We start from the raw sequence: 19,778 nt of genomic DNA, 5'->3' as shown, positions 1-19,778 counted from the left end.
ACCATAATTCCTTCACAAGGCAGCAGCGAGGCAGCTGACGGCGGCAGCTGCGGCTCCTAAGCGAGATGGATGGAATTTTCATAACTGGTTCCCCAAGTTACATTTTACCTTCAAGATAATTTATGAGCTGCTCTGGAGCCTTGAAGAGACAATATGCTTGCCATAAAATTAACTCTAACAGTCTTGTAGGTTATAATTAACACTGGGGGGGTAACACCAACTGGCCGAAACACATGGTATAATTGATGGTGAGACTGGGGGACGCAGGAAGCTAGCAGTGTGGTGATGGCCGTGCACACACCCAGCAAAGCCCAGGCTCTGCCGCGGGAAGCTAGCAGTGTGGTGATGGCCGTGCACACACCCAGCACAGCCCATGCTCTGCCTTCTTGGAGGCACCATCATAGTCACCTTGCAGACCTCAGATCCAGGGACAGAAAAAGCCAGAGCTGGGCAAGGAAGGAGCTACAGGGTTTGTTGGCAAAACCATGGGGCACGTGGGTGGGTCCACAGCCCAAAAGGGCACCAAACTTGGAGCTATCGGGGAGCTAGGCAATGTACTTAGAGCTCAGGCCAAGCCTCACGGGGGAGCCTTCCATGAAAACATGACTGCATTTTAAAACAAAACAAAAAGTATCTTTGCCAGTAAAGAAAAGGAAACATAAAAAGTAGAGAATCAAAGTTCTAAAAAAGTCGTCCTCCCAGGACTCGAGGTATACCCTCGGAAGACCACAGAATGGAATCTCTGCCACAGCTCAGGCATAGCTCAGGAACCAGCAAAGGTGATCGACTGAACAGGAAGGTTTATTAAATTACAAAGTGCAGGGGTGAAGACAGAGGAGGCTAATCAGAAGTCATGCCAATCACTGCATTTTTTCTGACTTGGCAAGCGATTCCTGTCTGTGCCTGAGGCCCGAACTGCCTGACCACCACTTGAGAAACCATGACCACACCAAACACACTGGGAGCACCAAATGACTTTAAGGAGCACTTTTAAGGTGGTTGGCCTGATTTTTACTTTTTGATTTGTGTTTTTGTCCCAGGACAAGATATTGGAAAGTTCTGATAAATGATGCAACAGTGTCCCCTACAGGCCAACAATACTGTTCTCCTCCCCTCCCCCAGTCCCTTCTAAACCCAAAGCCAGTTAAACTTTTATCTATAACCTGGAATATTCATTATAGAGTAAATTTGTAAAATACACTGGGGACACCCCTGAGATAGAATAAAATTACTATTCTTCACATGTAGTAAATTGTTTCCTGGATATAAACATACTGTACAGCTGATGACTAACCCGTGAGAGAGCAGATAAATCACTACCCTTTCACCTTAGGGCACCTGCTCAAGTCAGCCTTGATTAACACAGCCCCAAAATTACTTGACCTGGAGGATGTACAGATTCTTGGAGGCTAAACTTTGATGTTCTCATCTTCCTCCTCACCCCTACCTTCTGAAAAGATTCTAATCAATATAAAAGAAACAACACAGCTATAAAAGGCAGAAACTCTCCAAGATTAATGGCAGTGAGATTCATACAGCATGGGCTGCAGACAGCTGCCTTATGGAGAGATGCTTTCACGGCTGGAAGGCGAGGTGTGTTCAGGTAGTAGAGGAAATATGTATTTAGAGATACACGATTGCTTATCTCCACACTGGGAAAGATCTGCAAGGACTGGAAGTCCTGTTCTGTGAGACTGAAGTCAACACACTAAGCCATGTGAGTGGCTGACAAAGCTTGGTCATGGTGCTCCTAGCAGCTGAGCTGGGCATGCTGGCTTAAGTTTCATCTCTACTACAGCCTAGCTGTTGCCTTGGGCGAGGTGCTCTGTATCCTATCCTGTCTTCTCATCATAGAGAGCACTGAAAACTCTGCCTGGCACTTCCTTCTCAACTAGTGCTAGCTGCTACTATTGCTAACATTGTTTCCATCCCAGATTTCAAGACAAAAATAAAGAAAGCCATGCCCAAGTTTGCTGCGCTCTAGAATCTTTTGTCAGAGCTGGAAGATGACATCTGCCTTGAGGGTCTTGTGGATCAAGACATTGTTTTAGGTGAAGTTGAAAAAAATCCAACCTGTCTGTGAACTGCCTAGATACCTATGGCCAGTTGCTAATAGGATCCAACCTGGATCCCAGACCTACACCTGTCAATTCGAGGTGACAGTGTCTATCACAAGCCCAGACCAGGACTAGCCCAGCTTAGACTTCCTCTCTCTCTCCACCCCTTCAGCAGCATCAAGCCTCCATTATGAGGGCAGGATTTTGCATCAGGACACTTTGTCAAAGGAGAGGACAGTTTGAAAGAGGGGCCGAGTTCATTCTTCACTTTGTTCTTTTGAAATATCTTAGTCACTGTTCTACTGCTGTGAGAAGACACCACGACCAAGGAAACTTACAAGAGACAGCATTTAACTGGGGGGAGGGGGGACTTGCTTACAGTTTCAGAGGGTTAGTCCAGATCAACATGGCAGGAAGCATAGCAACAGGCAGGTAGGCATGGTGCTGGAGCAGTAACTTAGAGCTTACATTTGATCCTCAAGGAGGAGGGAGAGGGAGGGAGGGAGGGAGGGAGGGAGGGAGGAGAGAGAGAGAGAGAGAGAGAGAGAGAGAGAGAGAGAGAGAGAGATGGAGAGAGAGAGAGAGACTGGGGGCCTGGCATGGGCTTTTGAAATCCCCAGTGATACACCTTCTCTAACAAAGCCACACCTCCTAATCCTTCCTAAACAACCTACCAACTTGGAATGAGACATTCAAATACATGAAGGTATGGGGGCCATTCTCCTTCAAACCACAAGATGATGATGACGTGATGATGGTTTTAACGAATACTTAGTGTGTCAGGCACTTGTCCTAGGTGTTTTACAAATACTCACTTAAGTCAACCCTGTGCATCAGGTCCACCATTACCACCTCCCCACACCCTACCCCACCCCACCCCACCCCAGCAAACAGGAGAATAGAGGTTCAGAGAGAGTTAAGTAACTTGTTTAGTTACAGACTTCAATTGTACCTTCCCTAGAGTTATGGAAGATTATGGAGCCAAGATTCAAACCCAGACAATATGACTCATAATCTACATAGACAACCACTATGACATATTACTACAATTTGTTCTATAAAAAAAACTACTTTGTTCCACATTCAAAATTGAGAACAAGAAATCTCTTGAGAGAGGGTAGCAAAGACTCTATCCAAGGACCCACATCATTTATGGTTTTCTTTTTCCTCCATCTTATTCTCAAAAACAGGCAGTTTTTCTACCCACCAGCAGCCAGCACATCTCAGCAGAGGAAGGGTAATCCTTAGAGGCCGATTTCCTGTGACTCACCTAAGCAGAGCCTCCATCTTCCTTCCCTGGGACCTGGGTTTCCATGAAATCATGACTCAGTCTCTTTCTGAGTATTTATTGTTCTATGTTACATAATCCAGTTCTCCTAATCAACTGTTACTCATCACTATTGCCCCAGGACCTAGGATAGCACCTAGTAGCAGCTCGGAACTCAATAAATATTTGCAGAACCTACATGTGACTGACATCAGTCACAGCAACAATAACAACCATAGACACAGGAGAGTGCATTGTCACCCATAATCCCAACATCGATGGCACAGGTGTGGCTTTTCAAGTTCTCTCTTAAGGGGATTTCCCAATACAACACTTGGACTGAATTTAAGTCTTTCTTAAAGTGAAGGCTTTAAAAGTGGCAAATGTCTGGTAAAGTAACTTGGAGCCAGGGAGCAGGCAATCAAAGGGGCAATTAATGTGGAATCCCGAGGCTGGTGCTCCTGGAGATACTGGTGTTCTGTGGGGAACTGACAGACGTGAGCCTTTCCAACTACAAAGGCAAGAGTTATCACAGGGACCATTTATGAGGAAGATCAGACAGGACAGTGTGCTATCTTTAACCTGAACGGACAGCTCTGGTTCAGTTCTGTTGGGCGTTCTTCACTCAGCTCTTCACATTTTTTTTTCCCCTTTCCCCCCTAGTCAGCTCTTCACATTTTACAGACACACTATGCAGGCTTCCACTGGGGAAACATCGCCTGCTAACCCACCACCGCACCCATCCACTGCACCCACACACTAGAAGAGAAACTCCAGAAGAGAGGCCTCCTCTTCAGTTCTGTTCACTGCTGTGTTTCCAAAGCCTGGGGCAGGCCTTGGGAAACAGCCCCCAGAAACATCTGTTGAATAAATAAATGTGTGAATCAATATTTTCTCAAAAGAGCTAAGAAGCACCGCCTATAAGAACAGCCAACAACTAATCACAATCAGTAACCTGACAGAGCTCCAGCTTACCAGCCCACGTGTGGACTCTATTAACAAGATGTGCAGAAGGCAACTGGCTTCTGTCCTTATAAAACTGTTCAAATAATGATAGTAACAATGGCAATAACAATAACAGCACTGCCCACCTGAAGATAAGCTGCTGTATCTTGGACCAAAGGTAGCCCAGCTCTTCATTCATTTAGTCCTCGCTCTACATTCATACAATGTTTCAATCCCTGCACATTCACAGGGGGTTTTACAGAGTTATCAGGTTTTATGGAAGGAGTGATCTGGTTCAGAGACACAGAGGATAGCAGAGGCTGTAATTACTAAAGAAGAGCAGACACATTAAAGAAGAAAAAAAAAATCAATGCACTGATTGGTAGGCCAGTGCCGCCCCCCACCCCCACCCCCGCCATGTCTCCTCATGCCACCCGGACAGTACCCACAGACCACAGATTCATCTATGGCAAAGGACAGTGGCGTACAAACTCATGCTAAAACTCCTAGTGCCCAACTAACTGCCCAAAGAATCAGCCACTCTGGAGCATGGAGGACACTATTAGACATAGTCAGGGGATGCGGTCACAGTCTATCTCAGCAGGTAACTGTCTCAGTCTCCCAGGGCACCCCTGGGGCTAGTGACGACACATATCGTTACCACAACTGGAACAGGAGTTGTGGCCCAAATGGGAAGTCACCGAGGCTCAGGACAGCAGCAGGTAACTAGGACAAGGTAGCTGGCCAGAGCAGCTGGAAAACTTAGGACTGTAACACTCCCACCTGCAGCTGGGAAGTAATACAGCATTTAATAGTCTCTTCCACTGTAGAAGCCCCATCAGCCTCAGCCTGGCCCTCCTAGGCTGAACCCAAACCTTACTCAGAGGCATGACCTTCAAGAGGCCTTTAGGACCTGACCAAACCTCCAGATGCACCATCTTCTCTTTGACCCAGGGCAGGAAATTATGAATGGCTGGCTCAAGAATGAGACCATGGTGTTTGTCCTGGTGCTAGCAGAGTCCCTTGATGTCTTCTCCCCCAGCTAACCTGTGTCCGAAGCTTTACGTTCAAGATCCTGCCTCCTTCCAGCTGCAAGTATTCTACCCTTGATAAGGTCAGAGAAGTAACTCATATGCATTTCCAGTATTAGGGCTCTCCCCTCCCCTCTAAGTTCAAGGTTCCAGCCCAGCAAGGTTAAGGAAACACCAAAAGAAATGCAAAGTACTTAGAAACACAGGCATGGGCTGGGGAGTATTTCTTTCAGTCAGCCGGAGAGCCAGGGACCTTGGCAGATGCCAGGCCCACATCATGAACAGTTTCTAGCCCCCTTGCTGGGACAGGGTATTATTACAATGGGAGACTGTTCAGTGCTACAACAATCTCAGCTGCTGGTGTTCTAAGTGTCAAGGATGCCAACAATATTCTTTTCAACCTGTGCTAGAGAAACAAGTATAAATACTGAATCAAGTCAACAGAGGAGAAATATCGCTCAGTAGCTGTGTGTGTGTGTGTGTGTGTGTGTGTGTGTGTGTGTGTGTGTGTACCCATGTGCATGCATGAGCATGTTATGGGAGACTGAATCCAGGGCCTTACACATGTTAAGAACGCCTACTGCTGAACTACAGTCCCAGACCCATGCTATGCCTTTTCATAACCAACCAGAATATGCACATGAATATTCAGAGGTGTATTATTTGTAATAGTTACAAATGTAAATAACCAGATGTCCAACAGCTAATACCTGGGTAAATAAAATATGGCATATTCATATAGTAGAATATTATTCAACACCAAATAGAATGAAGTACTTACATATTATGACAGGGATGAGCCCTGAAATTATGCTAAACGGAGGAAGCCAAATTTGTGTCTGTTTACAAAACTGTTCATAACAGGCAAATCTTTAGATACAGAAAGTAAACTAGTGGCTGCCAGTGGCTGTGGGGAGAAGGGAAAACCTAAAGTGGCTGTTCCCAGATAACAGGCTTTGTTTTGGGTAGGGAGTACACGGCAACGAGACAGTGTGGGGACTGGATAGCCTTGAGCAGACACTTCAAAAGTCACTCACTGTGTACTTCACAACGCTGACTTTTAGATCATACAACATTTGATTCTCTTTGGATTGTATCTCAAGTTTTCAAGTCCCCTAATGACCCTGCTCTTCCCTTATTATTGTGCTGGCTCCTCAGACAGCAACAAGTTAAGGCACTGTCTGCCAGTGGGCAGTGCTGCTCACTGTCAGGTGTACCCCCTGTGCGGTCAGCCAGATCTTTTCCTGCCACTCCTCCCTCCCCAACACACAGTCAAGTCAAAACCAAAAATATGCTAGTTTGGGGTAATGTTTAGAAGCGTTTTGTGTCTATTTTCAATATAATTACAGTCTAGGTGAGGCTTCTATTATGCAGACAATATAGCTCAGAGTCAGAGCCTTCAACACCACAGAATACTAGTCTTTTAAGACCTCTATGATGTTGGCTGGAGAGATGGTTCACTGGTTAAGAGCACTAGCTGCTCTTCCAGAGGACCTGGGTTCAATTTCCAGCACCCACATGGCAGCTTATGACTCTGTAACTTCAGTTCTAGGGGACCTGACACCCTCACACAGACATACATGTATGCAAAATACAAATGCATATAAAATAAAAACAAACTATTAAAAAAAAAAGACCTCTACGATGCCATTCTTTGCTGAGCAGGTTACAGAGCAGCCCCATACTCCTCTTGACTGCCTTCCACCACCTCTCTAGAAACCTGTGATATCGCATCCCCAGAGAAGGCCCGGAACTGGCTGCAGAGCAGCACGCCATCGTAGGAACAGCGATGTGTGCAGTAGTTTGTACACAGTTAAGCATACAAAATATACAAACAGATGCTCACTGAATGAAACCATTCTAGTCTCAGAAAGCAGAGAGTCATGATGTGCCCTTCATCTCTGCAGAAAAGAACAGAGCTGTATGGTGTCCGGAATCACACCGGATGCAGGGCACTGCACATTTGTGGAATGAATGCTGGGGGACTACACTTTGCTCACTGGGTAAACAGTGCATCTCTTCCAGAAAAACTACAAAGTCTTAGTCGGCACACAGTGCCCAGGAGCCATGCACAGACCCGGTGCCGTAACACGCAGAAGGGCCTATGCTGAAATGGACACCTTTTTTGTTTTGTTTTGTGAAGCATTTTCCTGAACTTCCTCACTGAAACTGAGCAAGGAAGCAGACACAGAGTGTTTGAGAGTCATTCTGACATGCTCAAGGCAAAGGGGGCCTGTCTCTCCCTGAAGCTAAACATGGGTAATTATGCCATCAGTGCCTCAGCATTTTCAGCACTCTAGCTGATGTGCTGGCGACGTGTATAAGATAAACAAAGGCACCGATTTTTAGATTTTTCTCTAGAAAAACAAATCAGGCGCGGACACTGAACTGTACCTTTTCTTTGGTGGACTTTTCAAATGATAATTCCTTCCCCTGTCACCATTAAATCTTAATCCATTCCAGCTCCTTGCATGGGTCATTGAGTCTATATGTACTGCTGTTATTTTAAAATGTTTCCCCTTGGTAGGAAAAGAGGGGGAGAAAAGATGTTGAGAGCCAGATGGGCCTCTTCACAGTTCATTTATCAAACCTAATGCGCCGGGCTCCACCCTCCTCTCTCTCACTATTGCAGTTAAACTTCCATATAATTTGGTAATCATTTTCATTATCAGACAGTGACCCAAAGCAGCCGATCCTGGGGTACTCAGTCCCTGCAGCTGCTCTTTTTCTGCCTGCTCCTACAGTAGACCCTAAGAGCTTCGGATTTTATTAGCTGCAGACTGACCTCTGGGCTGCGGAGGTCAAGAAGGGGTCAGATCAGAGGGCTTGCCCAGTTCTTTAAAAGCTATAACAAGCTGTCCATCAGGCAGAGTGGACTGTATAAACAAAGGCAAATCTTCAGAAATTCGGTACCACTTCTGTTAACACTTACCCGGCATTCACACGGTGCTCCTGATGTACTTTGGATCATTCAGCTCCGGGGATGTGAATAGACAGCCCTAATAAGCCTATTTGGAGAAGGCTGTTTATAAGATTATCGAGTTTGGGGAAGGAAGCCCAACAGCGCTCAGATGTGCCTCCAGAATCACAGGCTTGTGTGACACTGTGACAAACTCAGTTACCCCAAGTCACAGCAGAGCTGACACTCTGCTCAGCAAGTTAAATCACAGGGAACACATGCTTTTGGTTTCAGACATGTGGAGTCCCAGACAATGGCTCCGCTCCTGGCCCGAGAGGGGGACACATATTTTATGACCAAGTTACAAGTTTCACTGAAAATGTTCCCTGGAGAACATGACGGCAGATAAACCTGCTGAGGAAAAGGGCTTACGATGGTGGACTGGCACTGAAGATGTGCCAGGGGGTGGTGGGCAGACCCAAGGTTCTCGAAGTTGTACAGTTCAATGTGTATTATAGGTTAATTAGAGACATCTGGATGCAACTTTCTAAAGAAAAAAAATTCTATTATCTAATCTCACTAGTCCCTTGATAGCTTTGATGACGGTGAAATGCTGTCATCGACTGCTTGGTCTCTGATGAGTGTAACTTTTTTCTGTTAAAACACAGCGGATTTTTGTTTTTGTTTTGTTGTTGTTTTCTTCGTGTAATTCCAAAGCGCACAATAAGCCCATCTTTAAAACCCAGGCAGCAAGGAAGGAAAGCACTTTCTGGGATGTTTTTATAACTTTTACCACCACCCACTGGATGGCCATGCGAGGCCCGGCCTGTGCCAGACGCCGGGCAGTGCTTTGATGAGGAAAGAGAGGGCTGTGGTGGCCGTCTGTTTATCCGGCTCACATGGATGAGGCTTTGAGATAGGGCACCGAGATGGGGAACATCAAATGGGGTACAGAAGGCTGGGGGAGGAGCGCGGTTATTTAATACTCTGAGGACACTCTGCCTTCGGAGCTCTCAGGACATCGACCTCTTGAAATTTTCTTTCAGGTGTTTGGTTTTAAGAGGGTCTGCTCAGTGTCAGCTGCTAAGCCCCTTCTTCCCTCCGTCTCCACCACAAAGGACTTGCGAATTTGTGTTTCAGATGCTAGACTACATCAACTTCAGCACTGGCTCCAGCTCCTGATTAAACTGTTAGCAGTAAAGGGCCAGAAATGCTGAAGCCAGACTCCTTTTAAACAGGCCATCTCACTATGCCGTCTAATGAGTTGATGTCATAGGAAATTACTGCTAACAAACTATAGGCATCCAACAAAAGACAGCCATCCCTGGTGAGCGTGCATGCTGGGCTGGGCTGTCTTTAGAGGGGACAGTGTGGGAGAGAGGCTACAGGAGACACATTCTTCTCTCCTTTCTGTCTCATAAGTAGCACTAGGGAGAAGACAGAAGGTGGCAAAAAGAGAGAAAGAAACCTTTCTGGTGTCCTAAAGCGGATAGTCCATCATTCAATAAAATACAATACAAATGTAATAATGGTCCTTTGTCACAGCTGTTGAAAACTCATTTACTATGACTACAATGTGAGAAAGGGGTAATCCTGAAAACTGTGATCCTCCCCTTAAACCCAAGTCTGAACTGGACAGAGATCATGCAGCCCCTGAGGAAGCAGCTTTCTGACACCCAGTGAGAAGCAATAGCTCATGCTGCCTTCCTTGGAAAATGCTGCTCATGTCTCATCCCTTTTCAAACACATCTATTTTTATGATTATAATTACTAGTAAAGCTATCAATTATTGTAAATTCTGCTGTATGAGGTTTTAGAGAGTACCATGGCTATCAAGAAAATTGTTCTTTGACTCCCAGGCACATAGAATTTCTAGGCATCAAATAGAACCATGAACAAAACACAGTATCATCTGATTCCTCCCCTCTTGTGTGGAGACAGATGAGAGTGCAGGATTTTTACCAGCTATGCACACAGAAGAGAATCCCAGCACTTGGAGGAGCCAGCTCTGACCTCTCAGACGTCAACTGTTTTCAGCAAGATAACCCTAGACTTCCTCTGCAAGCACATTCCGTCAGAACTGATGACTTACACAAGCCTTCCACCAGTGACAGCTTTTCCAGTCACAGGGAGCTCCACGCACAAAGAAACCAGGCTGAAGCAAAAGGAATCTCTACTCAGCCAGTTCCTAAAATGAGACCGATAGATACACTGCTTCCAGTCTGTCCCTTGCAGTAACAGTGGACTGGGTGGACCTCCCAGGCATCTGCCTAACTGGAGAGCAAAGCCAGTCTTCAGACTGCTGATCAGAAAGGGCATTGGGCATCAGGTACTTCCGCTGCATTATGCTCAAGATGCAAACCTGCAGGCTAAATGTTACACTTGAAGAGAACTCATGCACACATAGGGATGACGTCGGGCACCATTGTCACAGACGAGGTTACCAAGGGCAGGAGGGCCAACTTCAGCAAAGAATGTTTGCAGTGCGCTTCTTTCCTATGGCCCCACAAATGAGAGGGACAAGCCAAGCCGGGGCAGGGACACGAACCCCACCTCCCAGCAGCACAAACCTGGCGTGCCATTCTTTCCTCAGGTTCTGGCGCAGGGTGAGCGGGGCCAGGATGGCAGCCAGAATTTCACTCCTTTGTTCCACAGGGAGCTCCTCTCCTTTAACTTCACGAAGCACAGCATTTGTCTAGAAGAAATGATCCCCAAAAGAGAAAGAAAAAGTGAAAAATTAATAATAAAAAAAAGCCCATAAGCAAATAAGGACAGTAAATCAATGGCTTTTTTATTACAGTTCCCTTGCTAACAAATCAATACGGTAAATGATGGTCAAAAATGGCCAGCATATATTCTGGGTTTAATCAATGTACATGGCACACAGGGCAAACTCCAAAGCACCATTGCCTAAAGAAATGTGTCCAGACGCTATGCATTCTCACCCTCATTTCCTCAGCACACCAACCATTTTTTTCCCAGGGAATTGCCTACCATGAGCTACTATTAGAAATGATTTTTGTGGACTGGTCATTGTGAGTTGTTTGTTTTGCCTTAAATACAACAACAACAACAAAACAACAAAGGAAAAACAGGCGCTGACTTTCCCCATTTCCCACCCCCCAGCAGAGGCTTTCTGCATGGGCCCTCTCATCTGAATCATTACATTCAATTTCTACCCACGTCACAGGTTGGGGGGGGGGGTGTTGTCATTCATTTTCCTTGCTTGTTTCAAAGAAGGAAATAAGAGCATATTAACCAGAAAGAGCAGCATATCTCAACAAACATCTTTAAATTGTATGAATATGACTAGTATTTATTTACTCTTAATAATCTTTTGTTTCGCTTTTAGTTATGTGTACTTACTTGTGCATGCTTGTGTGTGGCCATGTGCAAGTGAGTGCGGGAAGCTGCTGGATCCCTTGGAGCAGGAGTTATAGGTAGTTGTGAACCGCCTGGCATTGGTGCTGAGAAGCAACTCAGTTCCTCTACAACAGCAGTATGTACTCTAACTGCTGAATCAACTCTCAAGCCCCACATTTATTTAATTTTTACATATTTACTTTTGGGGTCTATGTCTATGTATATGTATGTACTATGTGCATGCACGGGAGTTATGAGTATTGATTCTCTTCTATCATGTGGGCCCCAGAGCCTGACTCAGGTCATCAGGCTTGGCAGCAAAGCACCTTTACGTGCTGAGCTATCTCGCCAGCCCCATGAATGTTATTTTAATTTCAATCAGTATGAAATCTGTGGGGATTCTAGAGCATTCTTTTGTAAACATTAGTGTACCCAAATATAAACATATATCAAATAGAATACAAGTCAGAAATATCTAGATAGCTCCAAAACCATGATGAAAATGAAGCTGGTTTCCCTCTGAATTTATAAAGATAGTTGTTAACGGCCTGGCCAAAGCAAAGGTTAGCGGGACTGAAGCATCCTGTGTCCCTGCTGCTCAGCTCATGCCTTCCGTGTCTGATGCTGATGCAGCTGCTGACTTGCAGGGAGCACAAACAATTTGCTTCTCGTGGAACTTGAAATCCGCCTCTTTGCTCCACTTGAGTGTTCTACAGCGTATACTCATTATCCCCCATCACCAGCTTGAGGAGGGGTACGGGAGTGTTTACTGTTTCTGTTGCCGACACCGACTCCTGTGTCCAGCAACAGCATCTTGATTCCCTTACCTAAAGTCCTTTCTCTCACTGCCCGTGGCCATGAGGACTGTCACATCCCTATAAGGACATGAGCCAAGTCACTCTGACTCTTTTATCTGGTATGTAAGACTCTTGAGAGTATGATGCAGAAAGGAGTGTCTTCAGAGGTGACCCATCATGTACCCTAGCATCTAGCACACCTTGTCTTTGACACGCCTTGTTTTTCCTGAGCATCCTGTCTGGTCTTTCTCCTCAAATCATCTGAGTTGCCCATATCTTTTAAGTAAAGCCTTAATTTTTTAACTCACCAGAACCTATGTATGATGCTTAGACTGGAATCCTCCGGCCGGCACCAAGTTAAGGTAGGAGACAGTATCTCCACTGTGATAGGTCCCAGCTGGGATAAGAACCCTGACTCATGCCTCTAGGAGCCAGACTTGCAGGATCCTGGGAGATGATGGCAGGGGACACACAATCAGCCTCCACAGAGGTAATGTGCCAGTCCTCCAGCCCAGAGAGGAAGCTTACTTTCTCTAGACAGTTCCAGTTTACAATCTAAGACCCAGCAATGACATGCCCCACTTAAGGCAGACAGAGGATAAGAATGAATCAAGCAGAGGTTACCTGAAGAGAGCATGTGTTCTGACAAATGGCCACAACTGGGCTCCTGTGAACTCTGCCATTCAGAGATGCTGCCACATAAGGGCCAAATCAGGAATTTTCAAAACAAAAAAACCAATCCATTGGCAGGAGAATATTAAATGTGAATACTCCTAGTTTTGTTCATGTTGGAAATGCACTAACTTTTTTAATATCATGTAGGCATAAGAAATATGGTGGGCTAAACAGAACTCAGGCAGCTGCTAGCCTATGGTTTTTAATTTAAAAGAAGTCTTATTTCAGAATGTCTTACTTTCAACAGCTCTGTCCCTTGTCCGGAACACTCTACATCACACAGTTGAAGTTGAAATCGGCCTCAAAAAGTCACCTAGTGTACTACCGTGCCTGTGTGTACACGATACTTCACCCAAACCGGGGACAACAGACAGATCCAGTCAGCTCCAAATATGGTGAAAACAATTTGTAGAGCGTCTTCAGTGTGCCCTCACCTCTAACACCATTTCAGCTGTGTTCAGTAGCTCGTTTCCCACACACAGTGAGGAGCCTCTATGAGGGGGAAGAGAAGGCGTGTACAAGGAAGCTTCACAGAAGCAAAGGACACTGTCCCGTTTACCACCATTTCCCATTAACCACCTAACCATTAACATTTGTCAAAATGATAAATGAGAAAGATACATGAAAACCAGGCACTACAAACAAAAAGAACAATGGATGACTCTTAAGAAATTACTATTACATACATGATAAAAACTGGTAAACTGTGGGAGCACTATACGCTTCATGAGGGGCTCTTCATTGGCAAGAATTAATTTCATGATCTTATAAAATAATCAGACCCCCCAGGTTTCAGTTCCCCGGGCTTCAGGTATTCTCTCATACCCTTACAAGCTACATAACATCTCACATTTTTTTCTTTAAATTGGCCCATATTAAAAAAAAATAGAAAATATATATACTTTAAAGAAAAATGGAGAAACCAGTGGTGCTCCTCATAAATGAGATGAAAACCATAAAGACAGTAAAAGCAAGCTGTCTGCCTGCCCCCCACCCCCACCCCTCAGTGAGCCATTGCTTGCCAGGGATCCCAGATAGCAGCACACTCCTTATGTGTCACAAAGGAAGATATCAGAAGTGTTGGAGAACTAAAGCCCCATCACATTGCAATGAGGATTGCTGACACCATCACGTGGACTGAAAAGAGGCCGAGGGAATCCCCTTCCCCCAGTACTCCAGGCGTGGACTCCTTGGTGTCAGCTGACTTCATCCTGGGAATTCCTGTGGGCCTCATGCTGCACTCAGGAGGGAAGGCCATGGCATAACCATATAGCATTTCCTAAGTTTAGAGGGAAGTCAATGAACAAAAGGAAATTCCAGAATGTCAAAGAGCATCCCTCTTACATGATAATTAACTGATATTTCTCTTTATACTAATGCCAGCTCCTCAAGGTTGACTTACCTGGGGAATGTTAGTAGGTATTTTCCATTAGTACTATCATAGAACATTGATGTATGTTTCATTTTATAAAAACAATCTCCCACTAGCCAAAACACATTACCTCTCCCCTCAGCCACAAACATGGAAAGCAAGCCACAGGGTCAGGAGCATGCCTTGAGACTTAGACCCCTTTTCAATAAAGTCAGAGAGGATAATGGCCAGATAAGAATGAACCAAGCATATTCTTAAGAGGACTAGACGTTTAATCTGACTCATCTCCTAATGGCAAGGCCCTTCTCTATCTGCATATAGACACATGAACTGGTGGTCCAAAACACCCGCCATTCTGGTTATTAGTGTTCAGTTTCATCTCACACTCAGTTCATCTACCACATGCAAAAATTGCTAGTTCAACAAAAGGATGCCAGGAAGGGCTGACTACTTGAAATTTAAAAAATTTTGTAAAGCTATCTGGCAACCATGACCAGAATCCTCCGGTGTGCCAGGAACACAAGCACATCACTTTGTACATTCCAAGTACAAAGGCTCTTCTGGAGTAGCTTCCACTTTTGCAACTGGCCCTGACTTGCCCTGACCTCCAGCCACCAGGCTGAAGAGACCGCTCTCTCCTAGGCTCCTGCCCAACACTTGGCACATCTCTTAGGTCAATCTTCTTTCTGAGACCATCAACTGTTGCCATCCTGAGGTCATAAACTTCATTCTCCCGTCTCCTCTGCCTGCTCTCTCTGCAGAAAGAACTCTGAGGGCCCCCGTAGACTCATGACATCTACACATCTCTCCTCTACACTGACTTCTGCCTCATGCAGCCAACCACTGGCTAGCTCTTCTTAAACATGACACCTCAAACATGGTATCATAGCCTCCAGCTGCCCACATCTGGACCACCTTTGCTCCCCAACCTCTCTTCTCCTCCTCACCAATCCTACCCTAGAACGAGTGCCCCCATTATCAATGTGATGACACAAACTCCATCCTTGGAATCATCCGGTCTCCCCTACCCCTGCACAGACTCCTTTCACCTCAGTACTAAATCCTGACTTCTTTCCTACACCTGTCTCTTCCGGCCCCTCTCAGTTCAGACCTCTCACCTATACCACATGATGGACTCAGACCCATCAATGAATTTTCTTATTTTAAGAGAGAACATGTTAGGGTTTGGGGTGTAGTTCAGTGACAGAACACTTGCCTAACATGCACAAGTCCCTGGGGAGGGGGAGGGAAGAAGTGGAGGAGGGTGGAGGAGGAAAAGAGGAAGGAGGAAGGAAAGGGGTCACTTTTTACAGTGCAAGTCTACACAAGTTATTTTCTTTCACATAATTCAGCATTACCCACGCCATGGTTTGTGAGCTGTCTGAATGAAGTCCTGGTACTCCATGAAGCCAGTAACCTCAGAGATGAGGACCTCTGGCCTCCAAAGCCCAATACAACCAGGGTATTTCTGCTTATGCATGTTTTAGTTGTTAAAATTCAGAGATTAAAAACCCAAATATATTTTTAAAAAGCTCAAATTCCTAAGCAATGCAAAACCAAAACCAAAATAGAACAAAGGAAACCTTGGCATCTTGGTGTGCACCCTGCTGGCTTTGCCAGTTTTGTCTCTTGCCATCCTCTACTGCATATAAACTGCTAGGAACATCCTGGAAACAGCTGCAGGAGGTGCTCTCTCGGATCCTACTCACTCTTCAAGACGCATCTCAGATCACACCCCCTTGCCAAAGTCTTGCATGGGCCTCAGACTTGTCCCAGACTCAGCTGGTCTGACCACCTCTGAGCACGTCCTACACCACATCTCAGTCCACTGTGTGTCTTTAGTCATCTCCATGGTTCCTCCTCCACAGGGCAGCTCTTTCGGAACAGACAGGCGCCATGTCCATTTCCGAGGCTCCTGGGTGGGCAGCATGCCACGGCAGCAGTCTCCTGAGGGATGCCTCTGAATGAGTGAAGCCCAATGATACGCTGTAGGGCACCTGGTGCCTAGACAGATGTCAAAGGACTATTTGATTCAAAGTGCTCATGAAGACAAATCTAAGAAAGAGCTTATAAAACCTACTCTAAAGTGATACAATTAAGGGGAAAAAAACATCTATACACCAAAGGCAATTCTCATTTGGATGGACTACAGTACCAATCCACTATAGTGCCATCATATTTGATCTATGTACACATTCAGTAATAAGCCATTCCAATAGAGAAACCACCTAGGAGTCTGTAGGCTTACATTTTACTCTTCTTGGAAAAGAATTTTTCAAATTCTGGATTTATTCAATTAAAACAGACAACTCACTTATTTTTTTTTTTGAGTACATAGTTATGGTCGGTAACTTTTAACATGCCTAATAATGAGTGTGCACATGAACACACAAGCCAAAGCGCAGAATTTGGAACATGCAGGCTTTCAGAGAGGAGTCCCTTAGATGAAAAGAAGAAAGTGCATGCAGGCATGATGAATAATTCAATTTAAGCTGTGAAGTCCTTTGGTCCTCTCTTAACATGGAGTAACAGTTCTCACCAGCCTAGAACCCCAGAACTCACATCGAGTCTACCACCAATAAAATCAGAGAACTTTTGCTTAAGGACACACAGACATACAGGGAAACGGAACGGCATTCCACAGACATGGCTGATAATGCCTCTGCTTGGCTTATTTACATTGGGCATTCTTGTAATTTCAAAATACCAACACCAGGATCCCAGAGTCACAGGATTTTTCTACTTCCCCAGCTCCCTTCCTTACCACCACCAAAGAACTAACACTGTCGTCATGTGGAAAATCGTCCTCCTAACAGTACACACACAAGCAGTGTTCTAACACTACACACACAAGCAGTGTTCTAACACTACACACACACAGCAGTGTTCTAACACTACACACACACAGCAGTGTTCTAACACTACACACACACAGCAGTGTTCTAACACTACACACATACAAGCAGTGTTCTAACACTACACACACAGCAGTGTTCTAACACTACACACACAAGCAGTGTTCTAACACTACCCACACAAGCAGTGTTCTAACACTACACACACAGCAGTGTTCTAACACTACACACACAGCAGTGTTCTAACACTACACACACACACCAGTGTTCTAACACCACACACACACAGCAGTGTTCTAACACTACACACACAGCAGTGTTCTAACACTACACACACAGAGCAGTGTTCTAACACTACACACACAAGCAGTGTTCTAACACTACACACACAAGCAGTGTTCTAACACTACACACACACAGCAGTGTTCTAACACTACACACACAGAGCAGTGTTCTAACACTACACACACACAGCAGTGTTCTAACACTACACACACAAGCAGTGTTCTAACACTACACACACAAGCAGTGTTCTAACACTACACACACAAGCAGTGTTCTAACACTACACACACAAGCAGTGTTCTAACACCACACACACACAGCAGTGTTCTAACACTACACACATACAGCGGTATTCTAACACTACATATACAAGCAGTGTTCTAACACTACACACACAAGCTGTGTTCTAACACCACACACACAAGCAGTGTTCTAACACTACACACACAGCAGTGTTCTAACACCACACACACACAGCGGTGTTCCTAACACTACACAAACACAGTGGTCTTCTATTAAGATTGTGTTTCCCCTCTGCACTCACAAATTACAAAGCTATGCTCCCAGTGATACTGCGGGCTAAGGTTCAACTTGTGAAGAAACTTGGTTTCAGATGTTATCAGCCAGGAAGGCTATTTCCCCACATCAGCACTGTCAAAAACCCAACCTGTCTCCCCTCTTCAAAAGTCTAGGGGTCTTTTTTTCCTTTCCTCTTTTCTTCCATCCCCTCCCCCTTTAAGAAGAAAGGTTCTGAACCCACTGAGATAGCCTTAGTTGCATCAAAGAGAGGTCGATCCCAGGTCTTCCTTCATTTACTGATTGTCAGCTCGAGATGGCTCTTTTGTGTGGCCTCCGAAGCTCAATGCTGAGTGATGCCTTCACATTTTCTAAACTGGACGGGCACCACCAAAGATTTCCACTGCTCTTGGATCCACAGCTCAGCAGAGCAAATAAACATTCCTCTCAGCCCCGCTGCCTCCTTTATCTCCCTCTCTGGGAGCAAGAGATTTTGGGGGTGCCAATGTTTACACAATGTTAAAACTTTCTTTCCCCTGTTTCCTGAATTTGAGAAAACACATCCTGGTTGACCTCGGCTAAGAGATAACACCAAGCCACCACTGGGTGCCACTTCTACTGGACTACAGGAGGCGGCTGTTTTCGGTTCCCTCCTCTCTCCTCCAGAGTCTGTTTACAAGGCAAGAAGGAGATAAGCTGACCGTCTTGGGGTGGTGGTGGGGAGCTCAAAGGTAGAGAAGTCTTCAAGAGGCTGCCAACAATGCAGCCTTTCATTCCCACCCAAAGCACACTTGGTTCAGTTTGTCTCAAAGACCTGTCCCATTTGAATGGAGAGTTTACCAAATGTGTCCACCTCAATGTTCTCTAAGGGCACCTGTGGGCTAGGGAGCTGGGGAGCTGAGGAGACTAGTGGAAATGTCTGAGGAGGAAGGTATTCCTAAGGGTGCTGTAAATACTCAGTGTCTACATAAAGTGCTCAGCACAATGGGGCACATACAAAGTGCTTAACCAATGTTAGAAATTGTCATATATAAAAAGGATTTGGGAAAAATCACCCAAAAGGGTGGACATGGATTCCGATTTTTAAAAAAATCTTCAAATCCTTATGACTGAGAATGGTGGATTATTTTCTTGCACAGTGCACACACAGTGCACACGCTTTCTTATCCCTCTAGTAGAGAAATCACTGCAGCTCAAGTGTTCCCTCCCTGCCTAGCATGGCCCAATATCTCAGGGCAGTCTTGTGCTGCGTGGCTGCCATGTTCAAGCTCCTGGAGGACAGCCTGGTGGACGATGGCCTTCGTGTATGTTTCACCTGGGATACCAGGGCAGTGTTTGTAGAACTCCTGCCTCGACTACGGTGTTTCAGACGGTGGTGAAGGAGAGCCTGAGCTTCGGTTTCCTCCTTTAGGAAAGGAAAAGTGGAACAATGAAAGAAGGGAAGAAGGGAAGGAAAGAGAGGAGTGGAGGGAGGAAAGAAGAGGGAGGGAATGAGAGAAGAAAAGAGAAGAGAACACAAAGAAAAGGGGTCAAGGTGAAGATGAAGAAGGAGAAATATGTTGTTTATAGAAGCCAGCTGCTGGGGCCTTGGTGCCAGCCACCCCCATGCTTCTGTTTCACACGGCAACCCCGCTGCCCCCACTGGCACAGGTACAACTCCGTGTTGACTTCAGTGCTTCAGAGGGCCCTTGGCCGATTTGGCCCATGATTAATTGC

General features: G+C 45.5%; 1 protein-coding gene across 2 annotated transcripts in view; it reads right to left on the bottom strand.

Moving 5' to 3' along the window:
* The window catches only part of Fto (FTO alpha-ketoglutarate dependent dioxygenase), a 362,821-nt gene that overhangs the window by 136,444 nt on the left and 206,599 nt on the right, over positions 1 to 19,778 (bottom strand). For both annotated transcript variants that reach the window (XM_059264553.1, XM_059264552.1), the window contains exon 8: positions 10,770 to 10,894. In XM_059264553.1, the coding sequence (XP_059120536.1) occupies positions 10,770 to 10,894 (125 nt within the window). The remainder of the gene's footprint in view (positions 1 to 10,769; positions 10,895 to 19,778) is intronic.

The sequence above is a fragment of the Peromyscus eremicus genome, chromosome 5 (assembly GCF_949786415.1).
Source record: "Peromyscus eremicus chromosome 5, PerEre_H2_v1, whole genome shotgun sequence".
NCBI lineage: Eukaryota > Metazoa > Chordata > Mammalia > Rodentia > Cricetidae > Peromyscus > Peromyscus eremicus.
The sequence above is the reverse complement of the archived record's forward strand: the minus strand, read 5'-3'. Positions and strand labels throughout refer to the sequence as shown.